Raw genomic sequence first — 18,221 nt, 5'->3', positions numbered from 1 at the left:
AAGGGAATCACAAACCTCAACACAAGTATTTCTACAATTCACAACCACCCACTAGCATGACTCTAATATCACCATCTTTATATCGCAGAACTATTGCAAGGAATCAAACATATCATATTCAGTGATCTACAAGTTTTATGTAGGATTTTATGACTAACCATGTGAATGACCAGTTCATGTCATCTCTCTAAATAGATATAAGTGAAGCAAGATGGTTTAATTCTTTCTACAAAAGATATTCCCATGCTCTAACAAATCTAAGTGACGCAAAAGAGCATTCTACAAATGGCGGTTGTTTAAGTAAAGAGAAACAGGCAATCCAAACTTCAAATGATATAAGTGAAGCACATGAAGCATTCTATAAAGCCATACTCAAAAGATATAAGTGAAGTGCAATGAGCATTCTATAAATCAACCAAGGACTATATCATACCAGCATGGTGCATAAAAGAAAAATGAAAACTAAATGCAAAAGACGCTCCAAGATTGCACATATCGCATGAATAAAACGAATCCGAAAACATACCGATACTTGTTGAAGAAAGAGGGGATGCCTACTGGGGCATCCCCAAGCTTAGACGCTTGAGTCTCCTTGAATATTTACTTTGGGTTCCTCGAGCATCCCCAAGCTTGAGCTCTTGCCTCTCTTCCTTCTTCTCACATCGAGACCTTCTCGATCATCGAACACTTCATCCACACAAAATTTCAACAGAAAGCTCGGTAAGATCCGTAAGTATAATAAAACAAATCACTACTCTAAGTACTGTTGCAAACCAATTCATATTTTGTTTTTGCATTGTGTCTACTGTAATATAACTTTTTCATGGCTTAATCCACTGATATAAATTGACAATTTCATCAAAACAAGCAAACTATGCATCAAAAACAGAATCTGTCTAAAACAGAAAAGTCTGTAATAATCTGAACATTCACCATACTTCTGATACTTGAAAAATTCTACCAAAATTAGGAAAAATAAACAATTTGTATAGGAAGACAGTTCAAAAAGAATCAGAACCATTTGACGTTCCAGCTAAAAATGTAAAACTGCGCACTTCAGCCAAAGTTTATGTCCTGCACCGTACAAACCATCAAGCAAATGTAAACATCCTAAAGGCAAACCTTGGCACATTATTTTTATAATACAATGGAATTGTACAAGGGGATAATTATTTTTGTTGAGAAGTTTCTGTAATCAAGATTCACAAAGTTTCAGTGAGCATGAACAAAGTTCAAGGAGCTCTCCCACTTCAACAATGCTTGTCTTTCTCACTTTCACTTCCCTTTTTGAAAAATTTTGGGTTCCCCTCTTTATTTTTGTTGTTTTTAAACTATACGAAAGCACTCAACAGAAATAAATGACTCTCTAAAACTTCCGGGTTGTCTCCCTGGCAGCGCTTTCTTTAAAGCCATTAAGCTAGGCATATAGTGCTCAAGTAATGAATCCACCCGGATCCCAAGGTATATCAAAGCCAATTTTAATTAACAATGATTTAGCATTTAGTAATGAGCACAAAGTAACATATATCATGTAACAACGAAGTCTAACTCTCTTCATATGCATCGGCATGTCATAAAAGAACAATTCATGCACACATAGTAAAGGCCAATGCATAGTATAAACAGTTTCTTGCAATTTTATTGTATTGGAAACATAGAGAGGTGGAGATATGGTTCCTCTCTCATAATAATTGCAATTAGGAGCAGCAAGCACATGCATATTATATCTATCAAAATCATCATGTGTAGTAGTAAAAGGCAGCCCATCAATATAATCCTTAATAAGGGCAAACTTCTCCGATATAGTGTAGTTTGGAGAATTCAAAAAGATAATAGGACTATCATGCGTGGGTGCAATAGCAACAATTTTATATTTAACATAAGGAACTATAGCAAGTTCATCTCCATAAGCATAATTCATATTGGCATCTTGGCCACAAGCATCATCAAAAAGGGATATTTCAAAAGAATCCAAGGGATCATAACAGTCATCATAGCAATCATCCTTCGGTAAGCACGAAGGGGAATTAAATAATGTATAAGTTGGAGAGTTACTCTCATTAGAAGGTGGGCACGGTTGATCAATCCGCTCTTCCTCCTTTTGTTCTTCGCTCTCTTCCTCATCTTTTTCATCCAATGAGCTCACAGTTTCATCAATTTCTTCTTCCATAGATTCCTGCAAAATATTAGTCTCTTCTTGGATAGAGGAGACTTTCTCAATAAGCGCATTAGTATAGGAATTATATTCATAATTATCATAGCAATATTTTAAGATAGCTAAATTTTCAGGCCTATAAACATCATCATCATAAGCTTCAATCTTTTCAAACAAAGATTCAATTTCATAAGCACCCTTAAAAGCAAGAAATTCTTCTATTTGTTCCGCATCATAGTAATCATATATACCTCTAGCATAAGAAGCCAAGGTTTCATTACCATTAAATTCACATGAAAAGGGAAGGTGTGGAGCCTTCATCCTAGAGCAACAAGTAATATCATAACTCAAGCATACTTGCCAAGCATACCACTTCAATATATAAATTTGATCCCATAATAGTTTCCCTTTTTGTGTCAAGCGATAATCCCTAAAGTATTCACCTTGATCCAACATTACTCCCATTACCAGATTGAATGAGGTTTTCTCAGGATTATCAAAGTGGTACATAATATTTTTCACATATTGAGCATCGAGGGTTTTAGGAGGTTCCTCATCTCCATGAGTAGCAAGTACACCTAATTTTTTTGGTATTTCGTGTTCCATATCGATAACTGAAGATAGAGAACAACTAAGAATAGCAAATAAAATTACTTAGTGATAAAGCAAACAAGCACACACAAGAATATTCACCCCACGCTATTGCTCCTCGGCAACGGTGCCAGAAAATGGTCTTGATAACCCACAAGTATAGGGGATCGCAACAGTTTTCGATAAGTAAGAGTGTCAAACCCAAGGAGGAGCTAAAGGTAGAACAAATATTCCCTCAAGTTCTATCGACCACCGATACAACTCTACGCACACTTGACGTTCACTTTACCTAGAACAAGTATGAAACTAGAAGTACTTTGTAGGTGTTGTTGGATAGGTTTGCAAGATAATAAAGAGCAAGTAAATAAAAAGTAGGGTCTGTTTAGATAAAGAAACAATAAAGTAAATATCGCGAGTATGGAAAAGTGGTGGTAGGAATTGCGAAATTGCCCCTAAGCAATTGACTACTTTACTAGACCGATAGCAAGTATTATGTGGGAGAGGCCACTGCTAGCATGTCATCCCCGACTTGGAATTCTATGCACTTATGACTGGAACAATTAGCAAGCATCCACAACTACTAACATTCATTAAGGTAAAATCCAACCATAGCATTAAGATATATTGGTCCCCCTTCAATCCCGCATGCATCAAATTCTATGCTAGGTTGAAGCTTCTGTCACTCTTGCCCTCCAATACATAGTCCTATCAACATACAACTAACCCTAGGGTGTGATCCACGCGTGCAATCATATGATGGGCACCAAAGGACAACAACACAACCACAAGCAAATTAAATCAATCATAGCAATTCGTCAACCACCGATAGGACAACGAAAATCTACTCAGACATCATAGGATGGCAACACATCATTGGATAATAATATGAAGCATAAAGCACCATGTTCAAGTAGAGGGTACAACGGGTTGCGGGAGAGTGGACCGCTGTAGATAGAGGGGGGAAGGTGATGGAGATGTTGGTGAATATGGCGAAGGTGTTGGTGTAGATCGCAGTGATGATGATGGCCCCCCGGTGGCACTCTGGTGCCACCGGAAGCAAGGGGGAGAGAGCCCCCCCCCTTCTTCTTCCTTGACCTCCTCCCTAGATGGGAGAAGGGTTTCCCCTCTGGTCCATGGCCTCCATGGCACGGGAGGGGCAAGATCCCCTCCGAGATTGGATCTGTCTCTCTGTCTCTCTCTGTTTCTGCGTTCTCTCCTGGCTCTGTTTAACCGTTTCGTGTATATATGGAGATCCGTAACTCCGATTGGCCTGAAACCTTCGCCGTGATTTTTTTCCATAAATTAGATTTCTTGCGGCAAAAGAAGAGCGTCAACCGCCTTATGGGTGGCTCACGAGGGTAGGGGCGCGCCCAGGGGGGCAGGCGTGCCCCCCTACCTCGTGACCACCTCGGGCACCATCTCACGTGGATTTTTCTTCCAGAATTTTCCAAATATTCCAAAACGTATCTCCGTCCGTTTTATCCCGTTTGAACTCCGTTTGATATGGATATTCTGCGAAACCAAAAACATGCAACAGATAGGAACTGGCACTGGGCACTGGATCAATATGTTAGCCCCAAAAATAGTATAAAAAGTTGCCAAAAGTATATGAAAGTTGTAGGATATTGGCATGGAACAATCAAAAATTATAGATATGACGGAGACGTGTCAATGACCGAGACACATCTCTGGTCAATAACCAATAGCGGAACTCGGATGCTCATATTGTCTCTTACATATTCTATGAAGATCTTTATCGATCAAACCGCATAACAACATACGTCATTCCCTTTGTCATCGGTATATTACATGCCCGAGATTCGATTGTCAGTATCATCATACCTAGTTCAATCTCGTTACCGGCAAGTCTCTTTACTCGTTCCGTAATGCTTCGTCCTGCAACTAACTCATTAGTTACATTGCTTGCAAGGCCTATAGTGATGTGCATTACCGAGAGGGCCCAGAGATACCTCTCCAATACATGGAGTGACAAATCCTAATCTCGATCTATGCCAACTGAGCAAACACCTTCGGAGACACCTGTAGAGCATCTTTATAATTACCCAGTTACATTGTGACGTTTGATAGCACACAAGGTGTTCCTTCGGTATTCGGGAGTTGCATAATCTCATAGTCAGAGGAATATAGATAAGTGATGAAGAAAGCAATAGCAATAAAACTAGATGATCATAATGCTAAGCTAATGGATGGGTCTTGTCCATCACATCATTCTCTAATGATGTGATCCCGTTTATCAAATGACAACACATGTCTATGGTCAGGAAACTTAACCATCTTTGATTAACGAGCTAGTCAAGTAGAGGCATACTAGGGACACTCTGTTTGTCTATGTATTCACACATGTACTAAGTTTCCGGTTAATACAATTCTAGCATGAATAATAAACATTTATCATGATATAAGGAAATATAAATTAACAACTTTATTATTGCCTCTAGGGCATATTTTCTTCAGACTCCCACTTGCACTAGAGTCAATAATCTAGTTCACATCGCCCTGTGATTTAACACCAATAGTTTACATCACCATGTGATTAACACCCATAGTTCACATCGCCATGTGACCAACACCCAAAGGGTTTACTAGAGTCAATAATCTAGTTCACATCACCATGTGATTCACACCCAAAGAGTACTAAGGGGTGATCATGTTTTGGTTGTGGGAGAAGTTTAGTCAACGGGTCTGCTGCATTCAGATCCGTATGTATTTTACAAATTTCTATGTCTACAGTGCTCTGCACGGAGCTACTCTAGCTAATTGCTCCCACTTTCAATATGTATCTCGATTGAGACTCACAGTCATCCAGATCGGTGTTAAAGCTTGCATCGACGTAACTCTTTACGATGAACTCTTTATCACCTCCATAACCGAGAAATATTTCCTTAGTCCTCTAAGGATAATTTTGACCGCTGTCCAGTGATCTACTCCTGGATCACTATTGTACCCCTTTGCCAAACTCATGGCAAGGTACACAATAGGTCTGGTATACAGCATGGCATACTTTATAGAACCTATGACTGAGGCATAGGGAATGACTTTCATTCTCTTTCTATATTCTGCCATGGTCGGCTTTTAAGTCTTACTCAACTTCACACCTTGCAACACAGGCAAGAACTCTTTCTTTGACTGTTCCATTTTGAACTACTTCAAAATATTGTCAAGGTATGTTCTCATTGAAAAATCTTATCAAATGTCTTGATCTATCTCTATAGATCTTGATACTCAATATGTAAGCAGCTTCACCGAGGTCTTTCTTTGAAAAACTCCTTTCAAACACTCCTTTATGCTTTCCAGAAAATTCTACATCATTTCTGATCAACAATATGTCATTCACATATACTTATCAGAAAGGCTGTAGCGCTCCCACTCACTTTCCTGTAAATGCAGGCTTCTCCAAAAGTCTGTATAAAACCATATGCTTTGATCACATTATCAAAGCGTATATTCCAACTCCGAGAGGCTTGCACCAGTCCATAAATGGATCGATGGAGTTTGCACACTTTGTTAGCACCTTTAGGATCGACAAAACCTTCTGGTTGCATCATATACAACTCTTTTTTAAGAAATCCATTAAGGAATGCAGTTTTGACATCCATTTGCCAAATTTCATAATCATAAAATGCGGCAATTGCTAACATGATTCGGACAGACTTAAGCATCGCTACGAGTGAGAAAATCTCATCGTAGTCAACAACTTGAACTTGTCGAAAACCTTTTGCGACAAGTCGAGCTTTGTAGATAGTAACACTACCATCAGCGTCCATCTTCCTCTTGAAGATCCATTTATTCTCTATGGCTTGCCGATCATTGGGCAAGTCAACCAAAGTCCACACTTTGTTCTCATACATGAATCCCATCTCAGATTTCATGGCTTCAAGCCATTTCATGGAACCTGGGCTCATCATCGCTACCTCATAGTTCGTAGGTTCGTCATGGTCTAGTAACATGACTTCCAGAACAGGATTACCGTACCACTCTTGTGCGGAACATACTATGGTTGACCTATGAGGTTCGGTAATAACTTGATCTGAAGTTTCATGATCATCATCATTAGCTTCCTCACTAATCAGCATCAGAATCACATGAACTGATTTCTGTGATGAACTACTTTCCAATTTGGGAGAAGGTACAATTACCTCATCAAGTTATACTTTCCTCCCACTCACTTTCTTTCGAGAGAAACTCCTTCTCTAGAAAGGATCCATTTTTAGCAACAAATATATTGCCTTTGGATCTGTGATAGAAGTGTACCCAACAATCTCCTTTGTGTATCCTAGGAAGACACATTTCTCCGATTTGGGTTCAAGCTTATCAGGTTGAAACTTTTTCACATAAGCATAGCAGCCCCAAACTTTAATAAATGACAACTTAGGTTTCTTGCTAAACCATAGTTCATATGGTGTCATCTCAACGGATTTAGATGGTGCCCTATTTAACGTGAATGCAACCGTCTCTAATGCATAACCCCCAAAACGATAGCGGTAAATCGGTAATAGACATCATAGATTGCACCATATCTAATAAAGTACGGTTATGACGTTCGGACACACCATTACGCTGTGGTGTTCTAGGTGGCGTGAGTTGTGAAACTATTCCACATTGTTTTAATTGAAGGCCAAAACTCGTAACTCAAATATTCGCCTCTGCGATCAGATCGCAGAAACTTTATTTTCTTGTTGCGATGATTTTCCACTTCACTCTGAAATTCTTTGAACTTTTCAAAATGATTCAGACTTGTGTTTCATTAAGTAGATATACCCATATCTTCTCAAATCATCTGTGAAGGTCAGAAAACAATGATACCCACCGCGAGCCTCGACGCTCATCAGACCGCATACATCAGTATGTATTATTTCCAATAAGTCATTGGCTCACTCCATTGTTTCGAAGAACGGAGTTTCAGTCATCTTGCCCATGAGGCATGGTTCGCAAGTATCAAGTGATTCCAAAAGCCCATTAGCATGGAGTTTCTTCATGCGTTTTACACCAATATGACCTAAACGGCAGTGCCACAAATAAGGTGCACTATCATTATTAACTTTGCATCTTTTGGCTTCAATATTATGAATATGTGTATCACTACGATCGAGATTCAATAAACCATTTATATTGGGTGTATGACCATAGAAGGTATTATTCATGTAAATATAACAACTCTGACTCAAATGAATAACCGTATTGTAATAAACATGATCCAATCATATTCATGCTCAACGCAAACACAAAATAACATTTATTTAGGTTCAACACTAATCCCGAAGGTAGAGGGGGTATGCGATGGTGATCTTATCAACCTTGGAATCTCTCCCAACACACATCGTCACTTTTCCCTCAACTAATCTCTGTTCATTTTGTAACTCCTGTTTCGAGTTACTAATCTTAGCAACTGAACCGGTATCAAATACCTAGGGGTTACTATGAACACTAGTAAAGTACACATCAATAATCTGTATGTCAAATATACCTTTGCTCACTTTGCCATCCTTCTTATCCGCCAAATGTTTGGGGTAGTTTCGCTTCCAGTGACCATTCAGTAGAAGCACTCAGTTTCAGGCTTAGGTCCAGACTTGGGCTTCTTCCCGGGAGCAGAAACTTGCTTGCTATTCTTCTTGAAGTTCCCCTTTCTTCCTTTTGCCCTTTGTATTGAAACTAGTGGTCTTGTTAACCATCAACACTTGATGCTCTTTCTTGATTTCTACCTCCACAGCCTTTAGCATTGTGAAGAGCTCGGGAACTGTCTTGTTCATCCCTTGCATATTATAGTTCATCACGAAGTTCTAGTAACTTGGTGATAGTGACTAGATAACTTTGTCAATCACTATCTTATCTGGAAGATTAACTCCCACTTGATTCAAGCAATTGTAGTACCCAGACAATCTGAGCACATGCTCACTAGTTGAGCTATTCTCCTCCATCTTGTAGGAAAAGTACTGTGAGAGGTCTCATACCTCTCGACACGGGCATGAGTCTGAAATACTAATTTCAACTCTTCGAGCATCACATATGCTCCATGGCATTCAAACCGTTTTTGAAGTCCCGGTTTTAAGCTATAAAGCATGGTACACTAAACTATCAAGTAGTCATCATGTCGAGCTTGCCAAACGTTCATAACGTCTACATCTGCTCCTGCAATAGGTCTGTCACCTAGCGGTGCATCAAGGACATAATTCTTTGGTGCGGCAATGAGGATAATCCTCATATCACAGACCCAGTCCGCATCATTGCTACTATTAGCTTTTAACTTAATTTTCTCTAGGAACATATTAAAAATAAAACAGGGGAGCTATACGTGAGCTATTGATCTACAACATAGATACGCAAAAACTATCAGGACTAAGTTCATGATAAATTAAAGTTCAATTAATCATATTACTAAAGAACTCCCACTTCGATAGACATCCCTCTAGTCATCTAAATGATCACGTGATCCATATCAACTAAACCATGTCTGATCATCACGTGAGATGGAGTAGTTTTGAATGGTGAACATCTCTATGTTGATCATATCTACTATATGATTCACGTTCGACCTTTCGGTCTCGGTGTTCCGAGGCCATATCTGCATATGCTAGGCTCGTTAAGTTTAACCCGAGTATTATGCACGTGCAAAACTGGCTTGCACCCGTTGTATGCGAACGTAGAGCTTATCACACCCGATCATCACGTGGTGTCTCGGCATGACAAACTGTAGCAAAGGTGCATACTCAGGGAGAACACTTATACCTTGAAATTTAGTGAGGGATCATCTTATAATGTCGCCGCCGTACTAAGCAAAATAAGATGCATAAAGGATAAACATCACATGCAATCAAAATATGTGACATGATATGGCCATAATCATCTTGTGCCTTTGATCTCCATCTCCAAAGCATCGTCATGATCTCCATTGTCACCGACTTGACACCTTGATCTCCATCGTAGCATCGTTGTCGTCTCGCCAACTATTGCTTCCAGGACTATCGATACCGCTTAGTGATAAAGTAAAGAAATTACATGGCGATTGCATTTCATACAATAAAGCGACAACCATAAGGCTCCTGCCAGTTACCGATAACTTTTACAAAACATGATCATCTCATACAACAATTTATATCTCATCACGTCTTGACCATATCACATCACAACATGCCCTGCAAAAACAAGTTAGACGTCCTCTACTTTGTTGTTGCAAATTTTACGTGGCCGCTATGGGCTTCTAGCAAGAACCGTCTTACCTACGCATCAAAACCATAATGATTTTTCGTCAAGTGTGCTGTTTTAACCTTCAACAAGGACCGGCCGTAGTCAATCTCGATTCAACTAAAGTTGGAGAAACAGACATCCGCTAGCCACCTGTGTGCGAAGCACATCGGTAGAACCAGTCTCATGAACACGGACATGTAATGTCAGTCCGGGCCGCTTCATCCAACAATACCGTCGAATCAAAGTAAGACGTTGGTGGTAAGCAGTATGACTATTATTGCCCACAACTCATTGTGTTCTACTCGTGCATATATCATCTACGCATGGAACTGGCTCGGATACCATTGTTGGGTAACGTAGTAATTCAAAAAAAAAAACCTACGACCACACAAGATCTATCTAGGAGAAGCATAGCAACGAGACGGGATAGTGTGTCCATGTACCCTCGTAGACCGAAAGCGGAAGCGTTACGTAACACGTTTGATGTAGTCGAACGTCTTCACGATCCAATCGATCCAAGTACCTAACGTACGGCACCTCCGTGTTCAGCACACGTTCAGCACGATGACGTCCCTCGAGCTGTTGATCCAGTAGAGGGTCGATGGAGAGTTCCGTCAGCATGACGGCGTGGCAACGGTGTTGGTGATGTGACCGCGTAGGGCTTCGCCTAAGCACTACGACAATATGACCGAGGTGGGTAAACTGTGGAGGGGGGCATCGCACACGGCTGAGGAACAATTGATGTGCCTTTGGGGTGCCCCCTGCCCCCGTATATAAAGGAGGAGGGGAGGAGGCGGCCGGCCTAGGGGGTGCGCCAACCCAATCCTAGTTGGGTTCCCTTTCCTATTCCAAGAAGGGGAAGGAGGGAAGGAGAGGGAGAGGGAAAGGAAAGAGGGGGTTGCGCCCCCCCCCTAGTCCAATTCGGACTGTCGGGGGGGGGGGGGTCACCTCATGGCCTTCCCTCTCCTACTCCCTTATGGCCCATTAAGGACCATAACTTCCCCGGGGGGTTCCGGTAACCCCTCGGTTCCTCGATAAATATCTGAAACGTCCTTAAACCTTTCCGGTGTCCAAATACCTTCGTCCAATATATCGATCTCTACCTCTTGACCATTTCGAGTCTCCTCTCATGTCCGTGATCTCATCCGGGACTCCGAACAAACTTCGGTCACCAAAACACATAACTCATAATACAAATCGTCATCGAACGTTAAGCGTGCGGACCCTACGGGTACGAGAACTATGTAGACATGACCGAGACACATCTCCGGTCAATAACCAATAGCGGAACCTGGATGCTCATATTGGCTCCTACATATTCTACGAAGATCTTTACCGGTCAAACCGCATAACAACATACGTCATTCCCTTTGTTATCAGTATGTTACTTGCCCGACATTCGATCGTCGGTATCATCATACCTAGTTCAATCTTGTTACCGGCAAGTCTCTTTACTCATTCCGTTTTGCTTCATCCTGCAACTAACTCATTAGTTATATTGCTTGCAAGGCTTATAGTTATGTGCATTACCGAGAGGGCCTAGAGATACCTCTCCGATATACGGAGTGACAAATCCTAATTTCGATCTATGCTAACTCAAGAAACACCTTTGGAGACACCTGTAGAGCATCTTTATAATCACCCAGTTACGTTGTGACATTTGATAGCACACAAGGTATTCCTCCGGTATTCGGGAGTTGCATAATCTCATAGTCAAAGGAATATGTATAAGTCATGAAGAAAGCAATAGCAATAAAACTAGACGATCATAATGCTAAGCTAATAGATGGGTCTTGTCCATCACATCATTCTTTAATGATGTGATACCGTTTATAAAATGACAACACATGTCTATGGTCAGGAAACTTAACTATCTTTGATTAACTAGCTAGTCAAGTAGAAGCATACTAGGGACACTCTGTTTGTCTATGTATTCACACATGTACTAAGTTTCCGGTTAATACAGTTCTAGCATGAATAATAAACATTTATCATGATATAAGGAAATATAAAATAACAACTTTATTATTGCCTCTAGGGTATATTTCCTTCAGTCTGGACAGGTCCAAATAACGTTGTATCCACCCCATGTTTGGGTTGTATTTACGAGACCTCCTAGTGGAGGCGCATTGGCGTCTAGTAGGGGAGGAGAGACCTGTACGAAGTTGATAATAGGCCGTCCCATTCTGGCGTGCTTAGTTACACAGGTTTGCCTTGCATTTTTTTCTCATTGCTTTTTCTGAAAAAAAAAGACCATTGGACTTGTTAAAAGTAATTCAAATAAAAAACTATTTCAAGAAACACAGGAAAAATATTGTGTATTTACAAAACTTTTATGTTTATTAGAAAGAAAGTTAACCGTATATTAAAAAAAGTTCACTATAAATAACAAATGTTCATTGTATATTAAAAATGGTCAGTATATATTTGAAAAATGTTTATTGTGTATAAAAAATATTCAGCATGTATTTAAAATATGTTATTGTATATTAGAAAATCTATACTAGTGTATAGTGTACCAGTTTTGAAGCATATGAGCTGCTTGATCTTTCCTATCGGACGGCTAGCATTCAACGGGTTGAAATCCTCAACAACGTGGCAGTTTACTTACCATTGGATTGTGTGGTCCAACGGCCAACATCCCTGGGATTCGTTGTAGGAGTTAGAGCATGTATAATGGTGATATGTGGATACAGATGCCCCATGATAAAAAGTAGCATGAGGCGTCTATATTGACTTTTTCTTTTCAATGCTAGCTACTATTAGTGGACCTCATTAAATATAAAAAGTAGACTCTCACTACACATACATTCTTATTTTTTACTTCAATTTTTTCAGCTTTATGCACTGAACCATACTTTTTCTCCTCAAGTATCCGCCTCCTGCAGAAGATCCTGCTTCTTTAGCCGAACCTATTTTTTCTGACATCTGATCCTACATGGCGTAATGGGCATCATCCTAGAGCTATGCATTGTACATGCCATAAGTGTTGCACTGTCCCGCTGTGTCAGGTGGCGGGCTTTTGTTGAGTAAAAAACCACTGCACCTTGGACCATGGCAATGCCTACGGAGCAGAGCCCGCACAAAATATTAAAAAATCGACGTGCTCCCCTGAGTTAAAGGGAATGATGTAGAGGGTTCGATACAATTTGCCTCAAAAGGAAAATCTACAAAGAAACAATAGAAAATGCATGTAGGCATGAAAGAAAGTGTACCACAAATTTAACAAGTCCAGATGCATGTCCTGATAAAAACAGTCTGGATGCACATGTCCTTGCAAGCTTAAAACACTAGATTATTAAATATTGTGCATGTAGAAAATAAACAAGAACCTTAAAAAAATAAAATAAATTTAAATTGTATTTTGAAAAAAAAATCTATTCTCTCCATTCCAGAACTTTTATTTCCTAATGAGCCGAGTTACACACAGTGAGGCCCTAAAAAAATTATAGATCTAGCCAATTAGTGCATCTACCTGATGCCTATTGAAGGTAGAGTATATGTGCATTACCCAATGTCCTGATTTTGTTACTACACAAAGATGTCACATCTATTTCTCCAGCAAAAAAAAACATGTCACATCTATTTTTGATGGCATAGTTTTAAGTGATAAATTATTATGAAATTATGAAAAGTATTCACTGCTAAGTTTTCTTAATGCAATTAATGACCAGTTGACAATTGAATCCAAAATTTCCCATTATTTGATTATCCATAGTAGTGCGGAAAGAAAGCCTGGAGTAAGAGTGGCGTTGAGTTTCTCACCCCTTTGGCCAGTTGGCACTACATGCGAAACATGTGCTGTTTGCTAGTATTTATAGTACATAAACCTTTAAGAAAGAAAACAAGGAAGAAAAATCAAATCTAAAAAGCAAAAAACAAAATAAAATTAGAAAGGAAAACCCAAACAAAAAACCCAAACGGAAATCACAGAAGAAGAAACCAAATAAAAAAACGCAGCACCATGAATCAAACGGAGCAACTGCATGCAAAAACATAAAAACTGGGCTGGCCCACATGTAGTATTATTTATGACGGCCCAGACAACCCATAGAAATATGGACCGTTTGGGCCTTTGCGGAGGCATGTTAGGACGGACAGCACAATTTTCTCTGCGCGTGTTTTTTTCTTCTTCAGATTTTGCTTGATTTTCCCTAGATTTCTTGAAGAAAATATGATCGTTTGGGCCTTTGCGGAAGCACGTTGTTTGAAAGCACAACTGTGCTTTATAATGAAGCACACAAACTGTGCTTCTTGAAAAGTGAAAAGTATTCACAAACTATACTCCCAACAAGTGAATAGCACAGTTTTGCACTGCGTGTGAAAAAAGTGTGCTTCTAATAGAAGTGAAGAGCAAAATGTGCCTGCGTGTGAAGCATAGTTGTGCTTCAGGTTAGTTTTAAAAAAATAGTTGTGCTTCTGGTTCCCGTTTTTCTGTTCCAGCTCTTTTTGGTTTATGTTTTTTCTAAATCATCCAAACCCATTAACGTGGGATTTAGTTCATAGATCTCGATGTGAGAAACACAGTGATGAAAAAAAATCATGATTTGAACGCACAGTTTAAATGATAAAATGTTTTAAAGGAATCTAAAAAAAGCTCAGAACTCTCGGATTGTGACAAATGTCACGCATACAACGCGCCACTTGTCATCACCAAGGAAGATGAGAATGAATTTTACAAAGGAATACTTTTAACTAGTGATTTCGAAATATGGCAGGTTTGGGGTCACCAGCGCGCCACAAATGGAAGCAGCAGACGTCGCAGCAGCTAGATTCGAAGAGCACCGCATCCGATTGGCATCTTTTTTATACACCCGCAAAAAAAGAAAGGTGTATGTCCGCGGGCGCGCCCGGCGTCCAGCCATTCGGCACCTGCGCCGCGCCGCACACAAACAACAGAACCCGTCGCTGCGGGAAATCTGAGTGAGTCCCATACGGGGCCCAATGGTGTCATGATCTCGACAGCGACAAACGGCGACGACGAACAACATAGCCCCTTCCGCCCGTTATCACTGGCTGCCATGCACGCACTTTACGACCCAGTAAACCGCCTGCAACAGCATCGGTCAATCAGTCATCACCCGTGCATCCGGATGCTGCGTTCATCGCGATCTATTTATAGTGAACGAGCTGCACCACAATGTCACCACCAAGATCACATTGCCATTCCACAGAACCAAACACCAGGCCGGGAGCAACTCGCGTAATGGCATCGGCTCGCTCCGTGATGCTCCACGTGCTGCTGCTCGCGGTGGCCCTCGCCGCGGCGCCGGCCGTCCTCTCGGACCCGTCGCCGCTCCAGGACTTCTGCGTGGCCGACCTCAAGGCCGCCACGGCGGTCGACGGGTTCCCTTGCAAGGCGCCGTCGACGGTGGAGGACGACGACTTCTTCTCCGACGCCATGGTCGCCGCGCCCAGAACCGACACCAACCCCTTCGGCGTCAACTCCACGCGCGCCACCGTGTCGGTCTTCCCGGGCCTCAACACGCTGGGCCTCTCCATCACGCGCACCGACCTCGCCGTGGGCGGCCTCAACCCGCCGCACTCGCACCCTCGCGGCTCCGAGCTCGTGCTGGTGCTCAAGGGCGAGGTCATGGTCGGCTTCACCTCGGCGACCAACCGGCTCTTCACCAAGGTGGTGAAGGAGAACGAGCTCTACGTCGTGCCCCGCGGCCTGCAGCACTACCAGCTCAACGTTGGCACCGGCGACGCCGTGTTCATGGCCATGTTCGACGCCCAGTCGCCGGGCCTGGTCACGCCCACGCTCGCGCTCTTCGCGACCGAGCCGGCCATGCCCATGGAGGTGCTCACCAAGACCTTCCTCATGGGCGAAGATGATGTCACCGCCATGAAATCCAAATTCGCCGGCTTCTGACACTGAATATTGGCGGGGGTTCAGCTGCTAATGCAATCCGCTGCAGTATCCGTATTCGTTTCAAGAGCGTGCGTTTGTTGCTGTCTCTGTACCCGACTTGTGTGAGATCGTTTTGTGTCTCCGTGTGCACTCGCAAGAACAAGTTACGGTTGTGTTTTTAACTCCCTCCGATCCAATGCAAGTGTCGTAGTTTTGCATTTTAAACTGCAAGGTTGTGTCTCCGTGTACATGACCATGTTCACCAGGACGACAAAATGGGTGCACATCACAGTAGTACTGTGAATAGGATTACAGAAGAGACACTAGGATTCCAACTTTATTAAATTGTGAACACGGAAACAAGCATGGAAGGGAGGAGTCAGGAATGCTTCATTGGGCATTTGTCTAGGTCCTGACAAGTTACAACCTCCACGAGGTGAGCTAATTTAGAAACCAAAGTGGCGACAGATGGCCACGTCGAAATTAAACTACAGCTTAGAAAGATACATCAGGGTCGCCTTGACAATGGCACACGATTAGTAATCCCTGGTCCCGGGCTTGTACGTGCTGGTGTCCTTGGCGGGGACGTCGGTGCTGCCGTTGGTGCCGCCGCCCATTCCGATCGTGTTCATCACGGCGTCCTTCGCCCCCACCGCCGCGCCCTTCACCGTCTCCCCTGCCTGCACACAAAAACCACACAGGGTCATCTTTAGAACGTCTGCTGCAAGAATGTGACAAGAGATCTTTCCCCTAAGAAGAAAAGAATGTAACAATGTACCTGCACGAGGAGGCTGCCGGTCTTGTCCTTGCCGGCGACGGCGGTGTCCATGGCATACTGCGCGGCCGCGCCGGCCTTCTGCTTGGCGGCCTCGGCCGTCTGCTCGATGTAGCTCCCGGTCTGCTCGGTGCCGGCACGGGCCGTGTCGATGGTGTACTGGGCGGCGCCGGCCGCCTTCTGCTTGGCGGCCTCGGCCGTCTGGGCGATGTAGCTCCCGGTCTGCTGCGCGGTGCCGGCGGCCTTGTCCTTGGCCTCGCAGCCCTTCTCCTTGGTGGCCTCCGCGGCGCCGCGGCCCTTGTCCATGGCGCGGCCGGTGGCGTCCGACGCCGCGTCCTTGGCCTCGTACGCCTTCTCCTTGGTCGCCTCCTTGGCGTCGCCGCCCCTGCCCATGGCACGGCCCGCGGCGTCGGACGCCGTGTCCTTGGCCTCCCTCGCCTTGTCCTGCGCCGCGCCCACGACGTACCCCGTCTTCTCCTGCAACGCACGCACCAAAACCACAGTGTGAGTACATGTCAAAGCCGACACGCCGACAGGGCGGAGCAAGCACGAAACTGACCTCGGCGCGGGCCTTGGCCTCCCCGGCGTGGTAGCTAGCCTGATCCTGACGAGAAGCCATGTCTTCGCAAGCTAAGGTAGGATTGGATCGAGCGGCACGAACGCAAAACTGGATGGGGCTCGAGAAGTGTATAGAAAATAGAACTGGATAGGGCTCGAAAAGTGTACAACGTAGGTTGATTTTGGAAGTTGGCGATGCTGGATGCTTTGCTGTTGTGACGAGCAGCTTGATCGGCTGGTGTCTTTATAGCGGTTGAGCTGGGAGAGATGCCCGGGCACGTGGCGCGCAGGCGCATGTAGATGGGCGCCACGTTGGTAGGACACGCGTTGTGAAGAGCGGGGAGTTCCCAGGTGTCCGCATTTGCCTGGCTCAAACTGATGCAGCGGGAGAAAAGAATTGCGAAAAGCACGAAGGAAGGAGGACACGGTGGGTTATGGGCTCGTGCATCGAAGTGAGTTGGTGCCCAACGCTCTTGAATGGTGGTGATGGGATCGGTCATTTTTACGCGGCTGTGAATTCGCCACATCGAGCCCTTTTCTTCCTTCACTTCGCTCGGGTGGTCGGTGGCTCGTATGTGGTCTTCTTGGGCTTGGTATCAAGACCAGTTTTTTTTTGGCGATTTTCTCGGAATCGTCACTATATATTTTTTTTTACAATTCTATTTAGTTAAAATTTAATTAGCTAGGATTATAAAAAACATATGGAATGGCGATTCTGGGAGAAGCTGGGGAGGGGAGCGATTCTGGTAGAATCGTCCAAAAGAACTGGCTCTCAGTCTGTATTGTGTCCTGTATAAAATAGCATTAGGCCTTCTTTAAAGCAACTTTAGCAGACCATGTATATCTCGTGAACCCGCAAAATTTTAGCAAGTATACGGGCTCAGCCCAATTTTCTGGACAGAACAAAGCCCGTATACTCGTCCAGCCCGAGAAAAATTTACCGCGCCCCGCAGACCACCTCTCGGAGCAGTATATCAACGGGTTTGCGGGGTAGATACTAGTCGAAACCCTATCCCCCACCATTGCGTTTCGTCGCAATTCCTCACTTCCTTCCTCGCATTTCTCGCGGCCCGTGAGCCCGTGAT

The 18,221-nt window shown here is 43.1% G+C and overlaps 2 protein-coding genes across 2 annotated transcripts; one reads left to right on the top strand and one right to left on the bottom strand.

The window, feature by feature from the left end:
• The first annotated feature begins 15,117 nt into the window (after nt 1–15,117).
• Nucleotides 15,118–15,951, top strand: LOC119271660 (germin-like protein 1-2). The gene has a single exon (XM_037553399.1). It carries the CDS (start codon nt 15,156–15,158, stop codon nt 15,822–15,824), a length of 669 nt encoding a protein of 222 aa, XP_037409296.1. The 5' UTR covers nt 15,118–15,155; the 3' UTR covers nt 15,825–15,951.
• A 161-nt stretch (nt 15,952–16,112) lies between these two features.
• LOC119271659 (late embryogenesis abundant protein 14-like) lies at nt 16,113–17,339 on the bottom strand. The gene is made up of 3 exons (XM_037553398.1): nt 17,138–17,339; nt 16,582–17,055; nt 16,113–16,483 (listed from the first exon to the last, which is right to left on the bottom strand). Exons 1-3 carry the CDS (start codon nt 17,195–17,197, stop codon nt 16,340–16,342), a joined length of 678 nt encoding a protein of 225 aa, XP_037409295.1. The 5' UTR covers nt 17,198–17,339; the 3' UTR covers nt 16,113–16,339.
• Nucleotides 17,340–18,221: the final 882 nt, after the last annotated feature.

The sequence above is a fragment of the Triticum dicoccoides genome, chromosome 3A (genome assembly GCF_002162155.2).
Source record: "Triticum dicoccoides isolate Atlit2015 ecotype Zavitan chromosome 3A, WEW_v2.0, whole genome shotgun sequence".
NCBI classification, from domain to species: domain Eukaryota; kingdom Viridiplantae; phylum Streptophyta; class Magnoliopsida; order Poales; family Poaceae; genus Triticum; species Triticum dicoccoides.
This window is presented reverse-complemented; position numbering and strand designations above follow the sequence as displayed.

Excerpts from the sequence above, each read along its gene's own strand:
- LOC119271660 (XM_037553399.1), top strand. The coding sequence starts at position 15,156 with ATGGCATCGGCTCGCTCCGTGATGCTCCACGTGCTGCTGCTCGCGGTG.
- LOC119271659 (XM_037553398.1), bottom strand. The coding sequence starts at position 17,197 with ATGGCTTCTCGTCAGGATCAGGCTAGCTACCACGCCGGGGAGGCCAAG. Across the intron at positions 17,056-17,137 it reads AGGCCAAGGCCCGCGCCGAG|GAGAAGACGGGGTACGTCGT; the intron begins GTCAGTTTCGTG and ends CGTGCGTTGCAG. Across the intron at positions 16,484-16,581 it reads CCGGCAGCCTCCTCGTGCAG|GCAGGGGAGACGGTGAAGGG; the intron begins GTACATTGTTAC and ends TTTTGTGTGCAG.